The 19576-nt window shown below is 35.9% G+C and overlaps 3 protein-coding genes across 8 annotated transcripts in view; 2 read left to right on the forward strand and 1 right to left on the reverse strand.

Annotated features, from left to right (window-relative positions):
- pnpla6 (patatin-like phospholipase domain containing 6) overlaps positions 1-13355 on the reverse strand; it is a 42283-nt gene extending 28928 nt beyond the window's left edge. For 5 of the 6 annotated variants that reach the window (XM_079812471.1, XM_079812468.1, XM_079812469.1 and 2 more), the window contains exons 1-5: positions 13283-13352; positions 6312-6394; positions 1928-1981; positions 850-937; positions 21-195 (exon numbers count right to left, since the gene is read on the reverse strand). In XM_079812471.1, coding sequence (XP_079668597.1) covers positions 21-195; positions 850-937; positions 1928-1981; positions 6312-6356 — 362 coding nt within the window. In that variant the 5' untranslated portion in view covers positions 6357-6394; positions 13283-13352. Of the gene's footprint in view, positions 1-20; positions 196-849; positions 938-1927; positions 1982-6311; positions 6395-13282 lie in introns of all 6 variants that reach the window. The other variant, XM_079812470.1, reaches the window with a different exon arrangement.
- Positions 13356-14873: 1518 nt separating this feature from the next.
- On the forward strand, positions 14874-16153 carry lipt1 (lipoyltransferase 1). The gene has a single exon (XM_079811489.1). It carries the CDS (start codon positions 15024-15026, stop codon positions 16140-16142), a length of 1119 nt encoding a protein of 372 aa, XP_079667615.1. The 5' UTR covers positions 14874-15023; the 3' UTR covers positions 16143-16153.
- Positions 16154-18825: 2672 nt separating this feature from the next.
- Positions 18826-19576, forward strand: part of eif5b (eukaryotic translation initiation factor 5B) — a 32629-nt gene continuing 31878 nt past the window's right edge. The window contains exon 1 of the mRNA XM_079813395.1: positions 18826-18959. Coding sequence (XP_079669521.1) covers positions 18925-18959 — 35 coding nt within the window. The 5' untranslated portion in view covers positions 18826-18924. The remainder of the gene's footprint in view (positions 18960-19576) is intronic.

Consider the following 19576-nt stretch of genomic DNA (forward strand, 5'->3'; position numbering starts at 1 on the left):
AAGACACTACAGAAACTCACTTTTTGGCAATGTTCAGCATCTTCTGTTTCTTTTTGAGGCGGGGCCTGGAGGAGGAGGCGGAGCCCACCAGTGAGGAGGTGGACTGAGACACCTTCCTCATAATCTTCCTCCCATAAAACAAGACTTTGTCTCTTTTACGAAAACGATACTTCGGGGCTTCCTGAGCCTCGAGTTCTGAGAGAACACACCAAACAAACAAACAAATTATAAATCAAGATTACTTGATCATTTTAACAGGGTTCGTACAGATACTGTAAAATAGAATTTCAGTACTTTTCAAGCACAATTTTTTTGGTTTTCAAGGACGACAATCCGAGGTCTCATTTATCAAAACAATATATTTATTATCTTTCAAATTTCTAAAAATGCACATGCAGCTCATGCAATGACTTTGGTAACTTTAACCATTGACAGGATACTATGACAAAGATATATTCAAATTCCTTTTTCAAATTCATATTTTTTCATGAATACATGATTGACCTGACGAATGAAAGCTGTATCATATACTTGGATATTTATATGAGCAATATCATGCTCACAGTCATGCGAAAAGTCTTTATATCAATATCAAGACAGGCTGCAGACTTAATTTAGCATGAAAAGATGGTTTCATCGAAAATATTTTAACACTGATGTCATATCATTCAAGGACTTTTCAAGTACCTCTTCATAAATTTGGCTGTTTTCAAGGGTTTTCCAGGAATTAAATTGCAAAAAGTCAAATTTAAAGCACTTTAAGTACCCTGTACAAACCCTGTTTTAAAGAGCTTAGAAAAAGTAATTAAAAAAATATTAATTTCACAAATGATTTTTTTAAGAACTAACTGCGGAGCTGCATCCTGCGCAGGACAAAAAATATGAGGACAGCAATGAGAACGATGGCGACTCCAGCGCCGATTAGGATTCCCACCACCTGTCCGGAAACAGAAAGAAAAAGAGTGATGTTCAGTTTGAGATATATGTGTATGAGGTACAGTGACAGATAAGTGTCATGAAACCAAGGTTGGGCAAAATTCTAAACAAATTTTTATTTTAATGTTAATTAACGGCAACATTCAATTGAACTTTTTTCAAAATAGATAAAGACTTCAAATTTACATTTGAAAAATCAAAATTTATTTCAATATATATATATATATATATATATATATATATATATATATATATATATATATATATATATATATATATATATATATATATCCAAAACACAGTTCAAAGGTGTGGGGTCAGTGATATTTTTATGTTTATAAAGAAATTAGCACTTTTATTGAATTTTTTTTTTAATTGAAAAGTTACTTTGTTTCCAAAAAAATATTACGCAGCAACTGATAATAGTAAAAAATGTTTCTTCACAGGAAAAAATTACATTTTAAAACATATTAAAATAGAAAACCATTATTGTAAAGAGTAATATAATAGTCAAATAATGGAGAATAAACACACAAACAAGCACATATACAGATTGCAGTGCCTTAATTTTGCCACAACAGTGCTCTCTCTCTCACTCTCACACACACACACACACACACACACACACACACACACACACACACACACACACACACACACACACACACACACACACACACACACACACACACACACACACACACACACACACACACACACACACACACACACACACACACACACACACACACACACACACACACACACACACACACACACACACACACACACACACACACACACACACACACACACACACACACACACACACACACACACACACACACACACAATCAGGTTTCAGGAAATACCTCATATGTAATGTATATGATAACATGTTTATTGGTCATTCATAATGAAAGATTAAATATTTGACCAATCCGGTAAGACTATGTTTCAGTGTAATCGTGTTAAATTAGTATTTACTGACCATGCTGGTCTGCAGCTGATCCTCCACTAAACTCTTGATGTTTTCAAATCCGTCCTGCCGTAAAACACACAGGATGTTAATATACCCAGATTTGGATGGGAACACAACGCTGGGTTAAAAATTAGAACGTGAGAAAAGGAAACAAAAGACCAGCTATAGATCTGGCTCATGAAGAGAGAGAGAATGATGAAAGAGAGAAGGACAGGAAAAGACACAAGATAATCCCATTTTGTTATTCGAGCACAACCATATTTTCCTGTCCCTTGATTATGTAAACCTTTGTTCACTCTCCTTCGACATTTCTTCAAGCATTCCCACTCTGTCACTCTTCTACTCACTCATTCCTTTCTTCTCTCTTTCTCCGCTCATTTATTTTCAATAAAGCATTGTTAACAAGGCCCGTAGTGTATCTGAAGTGAAGAGCAGAACTTTTTCTAGCTTCTGAAGAATAATGCATCTTGCACAGGCACTGCATTTTCTTAAGTATTCTTGCCTTGTTTTCCTGTAAAATATCTCAACATCATTAAAACAAAATCAGTTGAGAAGACAATTTGTCTACGATGAAAAGACTATGATTCTAATTAATCTTTAACTAGGCATATTTTTCTTGTAAAACTATTTAGCTATTAAGCTTTTTTGCATATTTTGCATACAAAAATAATGATTTAGAAATGTTTAGTTTTTTTTGCAGTGAGAATTATGAAAATTAACTTAGTACACACTTTACATGAGTGCAACATTCTTCTAAAATGTTGAAGTCTTTTAAAACAGAAGTGGTAGATTTGATCAGTGTGTCTGTTGGAAACCACATAACCGTGGCATGTGGATGTTAACATATCCTCTGACTTTATCAAGACTTATTGGTGACTTCAGAGTGTGCAGTATTTACAGTCTCTCTCAATTGTCACTCCCAATTGTGTTACAGTAATATCTGCCCATTGTCTTAAAAGGTACACTAAATATTTTAGGGGCTATGGAGATAAAGTGAGTAGTGTGATCTCAACAGTACAATGTACAATGCCCCACAAGCCTAGGCCACTGTTATTAATGCACTTTCACCTTAAAGGATTAGTTCACCCAGAAATGAGAAGGGGAACATCAATTGCTCACCCTCAAGTTGTCCCAAACCTGTATGAGTTTCTTTCTTCTGCTGAACACAAAAGAAGATATTTTGAAGAATGTTTGTAACAGTTGATGGGCCCTATTGACTTCCATATTTTCAATACTTGTCAAATGGTTAATTTGGTTACCGACATTCTTCAAAATATCTTTCTTTGTGTTCAGCAGAAGAGAGAAACTCATCCAGGTTTGGAACAACTTGAGGGAGAGTAAATTATGACAATTTTCATTTTTGGGTGAACTATCGCTTTAAGACTTTGTAATTTACCTATTTATAAACTGTTTATGGACTTAGAAATGCTTTGATAGGCCAACATTCAGAATGATGTTTCTAAAGCAAATACACCCTTGGGATTTGTAATCTTTGGACCGAGATATGGATTTGTGCAATTCTCCATTCCTACTCTAGAAAGAAGTTTGCTGGGCTTCTATTTGCATCTTCTAAACTCTCCTTTTGCCCATCAAAAAAAGCTTTCTAAACAAGTCACATGATCAGATTAGCGGCGGACAATCTGCCCAGCTACCAAACACAGCTGCCAAGGATCCACACAAAGAAGATTTGTGAAAGAAGATTGTAAAACAAAAGTGAACAGCTGCTGATATCGACACGTGAATGGATTGGTGAAAGTGGGGTTGAGGGAACGTGAATGAGGTGCAAGGTGCGTGATGAGAAAGCAGTGCAGCTGCTTATCTCTATGTGTGGATGAAGTCATTCTGCAATGAGAAAGAGTCCAAAAGTTGAGGAATATTCATATTATACAACAGACCGAGTAACTCAGTTATGGCTTCAAAGATATTATAAGATGCACCGACGACCGGCCATAAATCGGAGCTGGTTTTTAGTTTTATTTGGGCCGATCTCTGTTCCAGACTTGCACACAAACTGCATTGCAATAATTTCCCAAAATGTCAATTGTGTGGAAATATTACAAAGTCTGTAAACAGGACATTACCACAGGCCAGAGACAGGACATGCAGAAGACGAAAGCAAAGAACAAACACTGTACCAGGAGCAGCAAGCTCACTGTTCGCAATGCTCGAAATATTGGAAGAAAAATATAAATATTGAATTGTGGGTAGGGGTTGAATGCATCTCTGAAGGGAACTCACAGTCTTCAGAAAAGTTTTGATGGCATTTTCTTTTCCTCGTACCCCCATATAAAGAAGCATTTATAAGCACAGCGTTGCTTTGTGTACCCAAAGAAATCGCTGCTGTTCCATAAGCGCCACCTACTGTAAGAGAGTGAATTTACATTTTCATTCAGTCCGCCTGCTGTTTTTATTTGTGCAGGTGTGTCTTATGTTGTATAATTTCACAAATCTAAAGTCCATTCTGTTTTGGCTTTAAAGGTGCTGTATGTAAGTTTTTGACTAAAGCATAACAATACCAAAATATGTTTGCAGATATTTGGGAAACAAATATTGTTCACATACTCGTTTCTCTGAGAAACAATGCTACTACTTCAAATGTGCGTTCCTTGTCGGAATGTTTTTATTTTGGTCTGTGCGATACCGCACGTTGGTGGTAAACACAGCGAATTGCTGCCATGAAAGCCAGCAAACGAGCTGGGTCAGAGATCACAGATTCTACCTCGACCTAGAAAGCCTCGGAATCCATTTAAAATCTCTATGAATGGAAGCACATTAAAATGCGGATAAACCAACTCATCAACTTACAAGTGAGTAAGTCTCCTCGCCTTCCATTGTGAGTTGCGCTTGTTCCTTTTGGGCGTCCTTAAACTGCCAACCCATGTGAGCGCCAAGTCTGAGGAGGAGTGGGCGGGGCAAACTATATTCTTAATTTAGACTGCAGTGCCAATTTTAACCACTAGCTGTCATTCCAACATACAGCCCCTTTAAAGGGATAGTTCACCCAAAAATTAAAATTCTGTCATTATTTACTCACCCTAAGGTTGTTCCAAACCTGTATGAGTTTCTTTGTTCTGCTGAACACAAAAGAAGATATTTTGAAGAATGTTTGTGACCAAGCAGATAGAGCAACCATTAACTACCATAGTAGGGAAAAAAATACTATGGTAGTCAATGGTTGCTCTATCTGCTTGGTTACAAACATTCTTCAAAATATCTTCTTTTGTGTTCAGCAGAACAAAGAAACTCATACAGGTTTGTAACAACGTGATGACAGAATTTTCATTTTTGGGTGAACTATCCCTTTAAATCTGGAAATCATACTAATCTAAATCAAATACAACTGCTCCATGTGTGTAGATTCTTTGTTTGGATCATGATTAAGATTATTCAAATGCAGATGTTGCCTCGAATTTCAAATGGCTACTTATTTTTTTAGGCCAGTTTGCCTGTTACAGAGCAAATACACAACAAATAAGTTAGCTTAAACAAAGAAAACAAACGGCAACCAGAATCTGCCGGAATCTTGCTTGGAATCGGCCTTGAAAAATCATGATCGGTGCATCAACAGTGTAACGAAAGCGTAACGGCAAGCTGTTTAACAACCAACAACCTTTCATAAAATATTTATTACACAGCGTATTTACATATTGACCTTTCCATATTGAATCAACAATTTCAAATGTGAAAAGCCCAATAGTCACCCTTTATACAGGAAACATAAACACAGAAGCAGATTGGGTTACAGATGTTGATAGATAACTGCCATCAATCCAAGACATTTTAGTCTATTTCTTGAAGTTTTTTCACTAAGCTATGTTTTACAGCCTCTAGTGTAAAACTCAAAGAGGGCCTCAGATAAGGCCTCAGGTCCCAGAGTGCACTGTCTCACTTCAGCAGACACCAAATGCTTTATTATAATGATCCGTATATCAAGCGCAATGATGCAAATGACACTGTAAAATAGAGTTTTCTATATGTTACTTTGATGATAAGCCAGGTGACGGCTCTCCGCTATTAGGAATGGAGCCAAGAAAAGAGATGATTGATTGGGGAGAAAAGGATGGGTGAACAATAATTAAAAATGACGTTATGAACGCTCATTGGCAAGCAAAGTTGGCGGCAAAGTGTTAGAAACTGTAAAAGAATGAGAGTCTTGACTGAGGTTGATAGATGTTCTGCAGGCATCTCGGCATCTGGAACTCCATGACTCGAGTGATCTCTTACAAAGGACAAATGACCACACGCAAGGAGAGTTTGGGAAATTGGGCTAATTTGGACTCCGAATGAAGGTACTTCATTACACTCGCATTGAAACTTCTGAAAAGCTCAGACTGAGAGGGTAAAGTTGTGTGTATTTGTGGATAAGGAAAAGCATAAGGGTGGTGCTGCTTACCTTTGGAGGTTCTGCAGACTCTGGGCCCGATGTGCTCTGTCCCATTCTACCTCAACGCACAGCTGGGCCATCAACAACAGCCACTGCAACACACAGCAAGACAACAGGCTTCATGCAACATGCAAAGATCACCATCACACACATTCAATCAGGATCACTACAGGATGAAATACAAGATCTGTATGCCGTTAAAGTCCATGCATATTACAGGGATCATCTGGATGGATTTTACTACAAAAAACAAAAAAGGCACTAAATTATAAAATAGATTGTGGATGATGATTGGTCAGCCATGCTAAAATACACAATATAGCAACAGCTATGGCATGCAATTTGCTTAATAAAACATATTTTTATAAAAATTGTGCCATTCATTTATAACTATTTTACAGTATTGTTATTGTAAAAACTCAATTAAAAAAGTGTTTTCCTAATTGGAAAAAGGCTATATATATATATATATATTAGATCAAACTTAAAAAAACGAATAAAACATTTATAAATTGAGAATCATGATTTTTTTTTTGTTTCAAATAAAGATCACAATTTTCCCACGATTCTGAACAGACAACTAAACAAAATAACATGTCATTTAATAGAGGTTCTGACAAAATTAAGTAAAGCTTTTGCAAAAAAATTGCTGCAATCTATTTTATTTAAATTTAATGAATTATTATTTTTTTAAATCAGGTTGAATGAATGATTCAATGACTCACTCCTAAATATTTCACTTGTTTGATTCATTATTGGATGAATCAGCGTTTTTGAATGAAACTCTTGAATGAATGATTCAATAGCTATGTTTCCATCCAAAGTTGTGAATATAATTTATGCGCAAAAATGCAATATCGCATAAAACATTTGCGAATAAAGCACCGTTTCCATCCAGTGAGTCGAAGAGAACATAATCATCACTTCCTGATAAACTACCGCAAAAAAAAATCACTAAGAAACATAGGAGAAGCCACCATATATAATCATTTTCGTATATAATAAATAAATGTGTCTCAGAGAAACTCGTGCGTCTCAACAAACTTGTTGTCATGCTTTCAGAGGCAGATGTGCTGTTTGGGAACGCAGTCGTGTAAGACAGTTCTTGAGTTCTAGGAGGGAAATATACCGAGCATCTTTGACAACAGACTTCTTAAAGACCAAAACAGCGTTTCAGATGCTGTGCAAACAAGATTTTTCCGCTGGTTAGTACAGTTATGCTGTTACATCGCGAAAGTCACATGATTTTCTTTATGCGCATCAAGGACTTTATTCGGTAAATACGTTTCCATCGTAGTTTATGGGCATGTTTTCGTTTAGGATAGAAAATGTATCCTACACAAACGAGTTTTTAATGCGCATTTTTAGAATTTATGCGCATCTTGGCGTTTCCATACAGCATTTTTTGATGCGATATCCCAAAATGCGCATTAAAATAGGTGGATGGAAACATAGCTAATGACAAATAAAAAAAAATGTAACAGTCACTTGTCGCCACCTACTGGTGTAATGATGCAACCTAAGTTACTTTCAAATGGTGATTTGCTACCATAGTGTTAATATTTGAACTATAAACTTTTATCCCATTACAATTTGAATATTTGTAACAGAAATAACCATACTGCTATGTTTAAAAACATAGCACAGCTGAATGTCCCGGTGTGATTTTGTCAAAGGTTTAATAGACACAGGCGAATCGCTATCATTTAGGAATAAGATTGCAAGAGTGTTTGAATCGAAATCACAATCTTTTAACGATTAATTGTGCAGCTCTACTGCAATCTGGAATAAAAAATGAATTAAAGCTAAATAGAAATTTTAAAAATATATTTTAAATGTATATAAAAAACTATTTTAAATGAAAACTGAAAATATAACATTAAAGGCTAATTCAAAATATCAATAATACTATAATAGCATATAAATAATACTAAAATTACACTGCAATTTTATAAGATTTAACCTATAAAAATGTATTATTATAACATTCAATCCCTTATTGTGCATCACACAAACATCACACAAACACACACAAACAAGAAAAACCAGTATTTAAAAAAATGTTTGTGATTCGTTGCATTTGGCAGTAAACAGAGAATATGTAAATATTGTTTTTATAATAATATGTTAATGTAAACAGTGCTCAAAAAAGGTCAGCCGAAGATCACGATCAGCAGAGGAAACTCTCCAACTACAACCACTCCCCAAACTGATGTCATCATCCCTAACAGACACCAAATAACACCCACACATCCATATGACAGCATGAGTAGCCTAATTCATTGTCATTCTGATCTTCTATGCCCCCTATACCCACCATAACTTCACTAGCTCCTTTCACGAGCAGACTGCCCATACACTGAACCCAACGCTCCCTGATTTTGCTGACCTATGCAGCATACAATAAAAGCCCTTCACGTTCATTACACGCATAAGCACGTTTATAGCGTGAGACTGAGAGCCAAACCTACAACAAAAATGCATGTTCCCTTGCATCTCCCATCAACACACACCCAAAAAAACTGATCATGAGTCCATCTAAAGCCATTCAGTGATGTCATCACAGTGTCTGGAGGAAAACAACTGAAAACATTGGGGGTGGACGGAGGATTAGATTACTGAGATCACAGCAGACATAAAGGGATTCATCCACATATCTGATTTTGAGTGTGTATAAAATGCACTGGTAATGACTGGAGATGACTGTAAAAAAAAACTAAAACTGCTAGTTCCCTTACATGTAACATGCTACACAAACTACAACAGATCTAACCTTAATTCCATTTCATGTAGTTTTACAGTAAAATTCTGGTAAATGTACATGAAATGTAAAAGTACAGCAGAGTTCACACTACATCTATAACAATAACGGACAATGACAGACACTCAGAATCCATCCTGCTTTAAAGTGCTCAAGCATTTAAAGCGGCAGACGACAAAACTGCAGTGTGTGCTGTGTTTATAATAAACAAAACAATACCGTTCTCTGGTGTGGACGCGAGTTGTCATTATAGTTATCGTTCTTGGTGTCAACGGGCCTTAACACTTCACATTTGAATACCTTATGTTTCTTCTTTTTTTCAGTGATGTGCATTAGGGTTTTGTGTTACATCTTATTTGTGTATGTTCTATGTTACATCTTGAATGTTTATTGCATTATTTAAGTGTCACAATGATGGTGTTTAGTATTTGTGTGTATGACACTGTGCACCATCTATATATTAGTTTTTCTCTCAGCTTTCTCATCGGCTTGTGATGAACTTTGATTCATCATGTCTTTCTCTTTAGTCCTTGTGCTATTATGGTGGATGTGTGTTCAGCTTAAGAAAAAAAGAAAGAAGGAAAACCTGACCGTGCTGTGCTTTACTCTGAAACATGCAGCACATCAGACTATATATTTATATAATTACATCACAGTAATTTGATGATCGCGCTAAGCCATATGACATTCTCACAAACATGCATTGTCAAAATTCATAAAAAGTTACCCAGGCAACTGTCGAGTAAGACCGTTAACACAACATTGTACTTGCATTTGCCACTTTGAATTGAAAAATACTTCTAAAGCATGTATTAATCTTAGTTAAATGTAAATTTCAGCATTTAATAACACATTTTTAAAATCAAAAGTTGTAACTGTATTATTTAATGGACCTGAGCTAACACTAACTAACAGTTGCTTTAACTAACGTTATCAAAGAATAATAACTGTAAAAATGTATTCGCTCTTTGTTAATGTCAATGCATTAACTAGTGAGACCTAATTGTAAAGTGTTACCTATTGTTCTTTATAATTCTTGTGCACTTTAAATATTTGTTTACTTTATAAATTTTTGTGTTTTGCTTTATTGTATTTAAATGTTTGGTACTTTTTGTTATAAGAAAGTTATTAAACCTGGTATAGTATGACAACACTTTTTTTGCAACAAATTTCAATATTGTGATAATACCGGCGTATACCGTGATAAAAGTTCAGCAATAAATCGCAACATGAAAATTTGATACCGGCACATGCCTAGTGAGAAGCAATCCATGGCCATGCATGAAATAAAGTAACATTTTATAGTTTATTTGATAATTATTTAAGGCCATTTAATGTGTCCATGATACAGTAACTAGAAACACCCCTCCCCCACAACCATTTCCCCCTCTGATTATTACATTTACATGGGTCATACTTTTAAGACCAGAAAATTTGGAAATCCATAAAAATCATGGATCAAAATATGGAAAAATCACATCCATGTGTCAGTATAATATGGTAAAGGTACAAAACTGATTTTAATAATAAATTGTAACATTTGCAGGTAGTTTAAATGTATTGTATTTGACTGTATGACTGTAATGACTGTATTTTTACACAATTATTCTGGGAATTATTTTACACAATTATTTTTTACATTGCATCTCTCAGAGATTTACTGCAGATAAATAGGCCTACCAAGTGATTGTATCACATTCAATTGTAGCACTGAAAAACTCTGACATTCAATAACACACAATAGAATAACAGCAGAGTAAATGGAAACCACAGGGCAATAATGCCTGTATTCGTTACTCACTAATGGGCACATTCTAATATCCATTGTCCTCGGTTAACAATGCCCTTAGTATGCACCCTTAAGCATGAGAGAACAAGAAAAGATGGGCGCACACACACACTTACTTACAGAGACCGTTTTGTTTCAAAGCCCCCAACTGACAAATACAAAACTCAACAATTCAATTAGAATCGTCAAAGCTGCACTTACACATGTTCAGTGGTCAAGAAGAGTGACCAACAGCCTAAACACACGGTGAAGACTTTTGTGAAAATTGATTTCAAATTTTATGTTTACAGATGCTGCTGCGACAAAGTCGACTCATGCATAAACTCAAGCAGGACTTTGATGGAAACAACTGCTGGCACTTTCCATGAATAGAGTACAAAATAGGGCCGGAAACTCTTTAAAAATGTAAATGTATTTTCTTTTTTCAACAAATGGTCAGTGCTTACCCTTCAGAAAATGTTGCCAGTTAACATCAAGTTTATTTAAAATTTGTATTAGTGTTTTGTACAAACACAAATGATTTTATAAGTATTTTTATTAGTTTTGTCGAAAATAGAAATTTCACAGACCAAAAAAAATGAATTTTAATTAACGCTTCTGAGATCGTTTTGACCGTGTCAGGCTCAGCATATATTTGGTTACAACAGGTGAACGTGTCAGCACTGTAGATGCACTTCCCCAAAGACGCCTTGACCCAAAAAAAAAAAAAAAATGCTAGAGTAGCAATATGTCAAATTTGTTTGTCTGAAATATCAAGAGGCAGCTTGTAGTTGAAGAATTTTGTGACTGGTTTAATTTATCACCTGAGAAAATATAACTGTATCCAAACTTTATTTTCAGTTACGGCAAAAAGAAAACTTTCATTTCAGTTTTGGCATTTTTAAAATATATATATATATATATATATATATTTCAATGGAACACTAATTTTAATAATCTAAAATTTGGGAAATGTCTCAATACATTTTACAATGGTGTTTTTCAGTACACATTAAATAAACATAGATCAAATATACAGGATTTTTTTTTCTCATTCTGTCTCTCATAGTTGAAGTGTACCTGTGATGAAAATTACAGGTCTCTCTCATTTTTTTAAGTGGGAGAACTTGCACAATTGGTGGCTGACTACATACTTTTTGGCCCCACTGTATAAAATACATCAGCAATTTAGCTTAAGCTGCCCAATAGTGAGGACTAGTTTGGAGCCAAATCGTGGTTAAAACATAAAGACTCTCAGTAAAATATGTGTAAAAAATTAACCTTTAGCATGTCACTAGAGCAGTACCCTTAAAATGACATCTTTGTACATTTTTCATCTTTAAAATGTGAATATTAGTAGTAGCAATACCGTAAGGTGCTACTATGAACCTTTTAGGTGTAAAAAAGGTACAAAGATGTCCTTTTAAGTGTACTGACCCAGTGACAAGCTGTTGTACCCCTAAAGGTACAATTTATGCAACAACAAAAAAAATCTGAGAGTGTATTTCCCATAATTTGAATAAAATAATATTTTTTTCTACAACTACTTGGTTGACATGGTTGATCTGACAAAAAGAGGATGTCCTTTGCAAAACAATGTTTTTATCATTCTGAATATATTTTACTACATTTATTAAACATCAATTCAGCATATTATGTTAAAAAATGTTTTTTTTTAGTATGGTTTTCATTATTTGATACAGTCAGGACATCTAAGGAGGGTTTGAGCACAATTCAATATTTTAAGGGGGGATAGACATTAGATGTGTTTAAAACGAACTACTTTTCATACAACATTAAATGTATTAATAGTTTGTCTAACTTACCTAACAGTAAACACTGGATAGCTAATGGAATTAGCACTTTTGCTCATCACACTAAATTGTAGCATATTCATTAAAAGTGCCAGTCCAGCATATAGGTCGGTGTCTTCCACTGCCCAAAATCTCTCACATGCTATAGGCCACATGCACATTATACCCTGAGAATCCACGAGACATCATTTATGCTCATTACCATGTCATATGAAAAGCAGAACATGTCATCAGTTGATGAAATAATGAAACAGCATCATCACACGGACGGTCTCATCAGCTGATCACGGGTTAAAACATGTCAGCAAACCAGCCCTGGATAGCAGTGCACTGAAGCTAAACACATGCATTTAAGAAAGTGACTGTAGATCTGTCCGCTATTGAAACCCATGACTCAGCCGTAATGTGTTGATGTTCTTTCTCTGCATTCAGTGTTGTAAAGTGACCCGTCCGGCGGGCTGCAGTTGGCGGTGATGCTGTGCGGTGACCTCGGCAGATCAACACAGAGCACCATCTGCGACCTCAACCGGGAAACTCACGGTAGACACACAAGAAACTTACACTAGATATAAAACGCGCTGTCACATCATCCGGATGACCAGTAAAACTGTACGCAATGTTTTGTTGATAACCCTACCTGAAAGCGACGCTCCGTCCTGTCAAACAACGGTCATACCGGAAACATCCGCTCAGATCTCTGCGTAGACTCCACTCTGTCAGTGCAACAGCCAATCAGGGATGACAAGCTGACCAATCAGATTTCAGAGAGTTGACGTTTACCGATTCCCTCCCCCATTGTTATTTACAAAACGTTTTTAGTCATTAGCTTTCTCTCACATACATTTTACTTGATACATTTTATGAATAACATTGACATAAACACCTTAAAATAAAAAATATTTTTTTTTAATTAACTGATTTTAATTATTTGCAGACTACACAAAACATTCCCCATGACTTATCGAGTCATCCTTTGAAGAAAAAAAAAATGTGATCAACTAAAATTCAGTTATAACTCAAGTTGAATATATTTGAATATATGGTGTGCAGTAAAACGACTCAGGTCAAAATAGCTATATTCAGAAGAGAGTAATCAAAGCTAAATCTACATTTCAGATACATATCACTAACTGCTATCTAAGACAGGAACTGATTGTAGATAAGTGCAGTTTGTTTCAAGGAAGATCAAATTCTCTGAATAAGTCAGATATTCACTTGGACATTGCTGATCAAAATGCTTTCATTCTGATTGAATTTGGTAATTTGCTAATCTCATCCTTAATCTTAATCATTAACTACAAAAGGGGAGGAACATGGATCTGATCACATTACAGCTACCAAACTGCATTATGCATTAGGAAATATCCTAATACCACCTAGTGGTGATCTTTAAATATACAGACTCTTCAGAAAGTGCGACAAACACCAATGACGATGATGATAATTAATTCATTTTCAATTCGGCTAGAAAGAATGTTATTAAAAAGCTTTTTCATGGTAAAAAAAAAAAAAAGAGTAATCTAAGACAGTGGTTCATGTTTGTAGCAAAAAGGATTTTTTTTAGCAATTTTTGTGATCTTATAGAAACATTCTGGGTTTTATATTAATGACAAGAATCTAATCAAAGCAAGATTTTTGTATAAACCTTCTTGTATTTATTGGGAAGTTTTAAATCCATAAATGTAAATATACAAAAAAGTACACCACGCTTTAACATCTTCAAAAAAGAATTGAATTTATATGTAAATATAATCTCAATGTCTGTTAATAAGAAAGCTATAAAACATTTCGAATCTGGGCCATTCTTAGTATTCTTTCGTAATAATAATATATCATAATTGTTATGTCCCTCACCCTTTTTTTTCTATTTTTTCCTTTTATATTTTTTTCAGAAGTATTTTTCAATGTTTAATTAGGCTTCTTTATATCATTTATCTTGTTGAATATTGAGACATAACTGTCTATTGACAGTTGTAAAATGAGTTTCCTGAACTACATGTCAAATTAAAAGAGCATCACGAATACATTTTTGGGATTAAATTATAAAGACATTACCCGAGGACGCGTTTATATTAGTATTAACATATTATTTTTATTTATTTAACATTAAATAATTTAATAATCTATTTTTTTTTAATCATTCAATTTCGTCGTGCAGGACTTTTATTATGATTTGTAAGGACACGTGATCCTGTTGACCCGGTACTCAATGGTAACGTGCCCCTGCTGAAGGCATGGGAATAAGCGGTACATAAACTGAACGTATTGTTTTTTGTTTTTAATGTGCGATATTGTCTCGAAAGTATTCGCTGCACACGTCAGAATCACATTATCTGTATTAAGAGCATTACAACATTTTAAGCAATTAAAAGTCAGCAATGATTTTGAGACTGTCAAACAGGGCATGTGTCCTTTCTGGGTCAGCTCGCCTCAAAAGCACTTTGTCAACCTACTTCGATGACATGGGAAAAGCTGGTATAATCCTAAAATCTGCGTCGGCTGGCATATTTGAGAACCTAGCCTTAGAAGACTGGATTCACGATCACGTTGATCTGCAAAACAGAAGCATATTGTTATTATGGAGAAACTCCCCTGTGGTGGTCATAGGCAGGCATCAAAACCCCTGGCAGGAGTGTAACCTTCCCTTGATGAGGCGCTTGGGGATCCCGCTAGCGAGACGTCGCAGTGGAGGTGGGACGGTTTTCCATGATTTTGGAAACATCAACATGACCTTCTTCACCTCCAAGAAGAAATACGACCGTCACAGAAATCTCAAAGTCGTTACTAGTGCATTAAAAGCAATGCGACCCGATCTAGATGTCGCTGCAACAGACAGATTTGATATTTTGTTGAATGGGCATCACAAGATTTCAGGCACTGCTGCGAAATTAGGCAGAACCTCTGCATATCATCACTGTACATTGCTGTGTTCTGTGGATCGTTCAGTATTGTCCTCAGTTCTGAAGAGTAAGGCTTCTGGAGTCATCAGGAGCAATGCTACCCCAAGCGTTCCTTCCCCTGTCAAGAACCTTTCGGATGTGGATCCCACTCTTGACTCCAACACTATCATGGAGGCTATCGCTTCCCAGTACAATGATGAATTTGGCTTTGACAGCCCAGTCATCACAGTGGACCCTACTCATGAAGCTCTCATGCCTGGCATTCATAAGATGACAACGGATATTCAAATGTGGGAGTGGACTTATGGCAAAACTCCAAAATTCAGTGTTTGCACATCTTTAGTGGTAGATGATGTGAATATTAAGCTTGACATGGACATTAAAAACGGTACTGTAGAACAGTGTGCTATGGAAATCCCTGAAGACTGGCTTCCTCCAGAGACGGTCCACGAGTTTACATCAGCTCTCAATGGCAGCAAATTCTGTCCAAATGAAGCTGCAGTGCTGGTGGCGGCGTTCATGAGGACTCGTTCAATGAGGGCGGATGTTGCTGAGAAGATTCATAGATTGTGTGATGGTGTGCTTTCAGTAATGTGAATAAAAATGAAATCAGATAAACACATGTTGTGATGCTTGTTTCAAAAACCATGGTTTCGTCAACTTTAAAGGGTTCTCCTGCAGTCACACTTCATCCACAAATGCAGAGATTAGATATGAAAAACACAAATACTGCTATTAATTCTATGATGAAACTATTTACATAAATGTTAAGCATTGGGCTGAGATTCTAGTACTACAGATATAATTAGCATATTTAAAATATTTTAACCATTAAAGGCACAATATGTAAGATTTGATTAAAATATCCAAAAACCACTAGAACAATGTTATATATTTTGTTGACTTGTGTATTTACATTATCCCAAATGTTTCCAAGAATGTTTAAATCCAGAGAAATAAGCAATTTTAACTGTGTCTGTGCGTCGCCTATCAATGACATCATACCCGCCTTACCCTCAATTTCTGGTTTTATTTTGTAGAAACCATGGAAACACCAAAGACGCTTTAATGTATTATGTGTTTTATTAGACAGGTGAGCAACTGTGTCGATACATTCATCGACAGAAAATGAATCATTGTTATACAGCTCAACACGAGGGTGACCAAACGTCCTGTTTTCAAGTCCTGTTCTGGCCCTAATATAACAATTTTCTATCCATACAAAGGGGGCATACTTTAAATGTATTGAAATGAATAAGGAAGTCATTGAGTAAACTTTGAGTATCTCATTGGTAATCAAAATATGGTCACCCTACTCAACACACTTAGTCTTATGGTTTAAATCTGGGCCCGTATTTATCAAGCATCTCAGTCATACTTTAAGTGAAGTGTAGGACTAAATCTTAAGTGTCAGTTGATTTACGACACTTTGCTGTGCCACAAACAGGATTTTGGATGATGTCATAGGCATGGACCAATCACTGAATAGATGTCCTTATTTAAGAATATTCTCAGATAAATTCACATTGAATGGTTTGCATTCAACACACAATAAAGAATTTTCCAGAGAATACATTATGATAATCATATTGGAAATTAAAGATAAACACGTTTTCCACCATGTCTTAAAAATTACACATTTTAAACCGGTGTGCTGTTAACTGACCTGCCTATATATAGGCTAGATTTTGTGATATAATCCAAAAGGATACAGAATTGGTGGGAGGAAAAAGCGCTACTGCTTGCCAAGTTATTCGAACAGCGGAATTTTTTTTAAATAAATGGCAGCATTAACCAGCGCTGAAAAAGATGATGCTTGCTCAGTCCAAACCACTCGTCGTCAAATATTTCAAAAACATTTTTCCTTCCTCTCCTGAAAGATTTGCGCATGTCTCTGTCTCCTCAGTGCCATCACAAGCCCCTACTGGCAACTCCTAACCACTTGAGAGACCTCTTGAGCTGGGAGAGAGTGATCTTGCTTTTATACTTAAGTTTGAAAGTAGGAGTAAAATTCATAAATTCTCAGCACTTAAGACTAAAATGGCACTTTGAGAAGCTTGATAAATATGATAAATGAATATGTTTTTGTCATAACCTCCTGGGACCAGGAATAGACTTTTGTCCACTGTAGTGGACATTATATTTTAGTGAATTTCTCTGACATCATACATGTCACAGTTTCTTCTTGGTCTTTAAAAACGGCTGACATTAATGTTTAGCACTCTTATGGAAATATGATAATATTTTGTAATTATAATTTTTAAACGGATTCATTTTCAAATTGTTTGTTATAAATCAACATCTCAGGAAAATGTTATTGGGTTTCTAATCAAAATATGACTTTCTGTTACAGAACAGGGCATTGATTTTCATACATGTCCACTGTAGACGACACCAGGACTTAAATCATGTTTATCAGGAATTTTGGAGAAATAAGTGAATAGGGAAAGAAATTACATATAAATATTCCAATGAAATATTAGATACTATTATGAAAATGTTGCAAATTATTACTCCCATTATTACACTTCTATTTTCATTGCATGTTGCACCAAGAACACATTAATATGCAAATTAGATGTAGTGTACAGATACATTGTATTGAATGGGAAAATCCAAGTATGGCTTTTTTACCCATATATTGCATAAAGTAAAATGGTAAATCAATGCATTTCGTTATATCTTTCGTATAGGTCAGAATCATATTTAAACAAAGTTTGTAAAAAAAAAAAAAAAATCCTGGAACCTAAAAATTGATTGGTGAATTAAAAATAAATCCCATTGTTTTTGCCTATACATGTAATCTCATGTAATTTTATTTTTCCAGAGTCCTGGTGTCAACATGTATGAATAAAATATAATTTTTCAAAAATGTTCCCCCCCCATTTGTTTCTTATGCTCTAAACAATGCAATGACATGGAAAAAATACTAAATTCAAAAAACGTTTTTTTCTGGGTCCCAGGAGGATAAAGTTTAGCTGGTAACATGCTTGCCATGCGCGGCGCTCCTGTCGCGTTCGCCTGTTCCTGACACGCAGTTTAGCGCAGACTAGTATGCCATGTAGATGGCCTATAATGTTATTCTTTTCTATATGGCCTTCTTTTGTGTATTTTATGCGGGTTGTTTGAAAACCAGCACAAGAAAGCTATTATTTTTAAGTCAAAACGCCGAAATCTCATTAAAATCATCGCACACATGACACATCCTTTTTATATGTAGCCGAATGGACTATCCAGATGCGCTAAAGGTCTGCTCTGAGGCCGCCGTGCGCGATTACTCATTGCCAAGTGCGCATGCGCAATGCGAGCACGTCTAACTTGACGCGCTAACACCGACTACACTGCATCGCAACGAGGAGGTTACAGCCATTCACACATAATGGGAAAGAAACAGAAAAATAAGGGAGAGGATGGGTAAGTTAGGACACGGGCGAGTGCGTAACACGAACTGCTGTGAAGTACTGTGCTGTTTGTAATCTTGACAGCAGTGCAATGTTTAAGAAGACACACTGTTAGCCACCTGGCTAGCTGCTGATGGGCATGAGTTCATGTGCCGCTGTTACTAGGCCTGCCTTGATCATTACCATACTGACCGCTTAACTAGAGGAATATCATCGGGAGATCACTGACATTTACTAATACAGGTGTAGACACGAGGCCGATTGGGGAATTTATTGTAAGCACTGCTTATTTGTCGCGTTTTGGTCTTTAAAATGAGACACGAGCAGGGTTTGCCAGCCCTCCTAAGTCGAGGTCCACCAGCTGTGAGTCTTAGATTAGATGCACTTCACATCTGCTGTCATATCAGGCACTGTCCGAGCACAGAAGACCCTAGTATTTAAGGACAGTGGCCTCTGTGTATTACACGCAGTATCTGATTCCTCGCCCGGCAGTGCAACATCATCCGTTTCCATTGTGCTTGCCCGACGGTTCCGCATTGTCTTCAGTAAAACGCTATTCTATGGGATGCCATCGATCTTTGTTTGTGTAGAAACGGTGTAGTGCCTTATTTGACCTCCCTGCTAAATTAT

The sequence above is a fragment of the Gobio gobio genome (assembly GCF_949357685.1).
Source record: "Gobio gobio genome assembly, chromosome: 3".
Lineage (NCBI taxonomy): Eukaryota > Metazoa > Chordata > Actinopteri > Cypriniformes > Gobionidae > Gobio > Gobio gobio.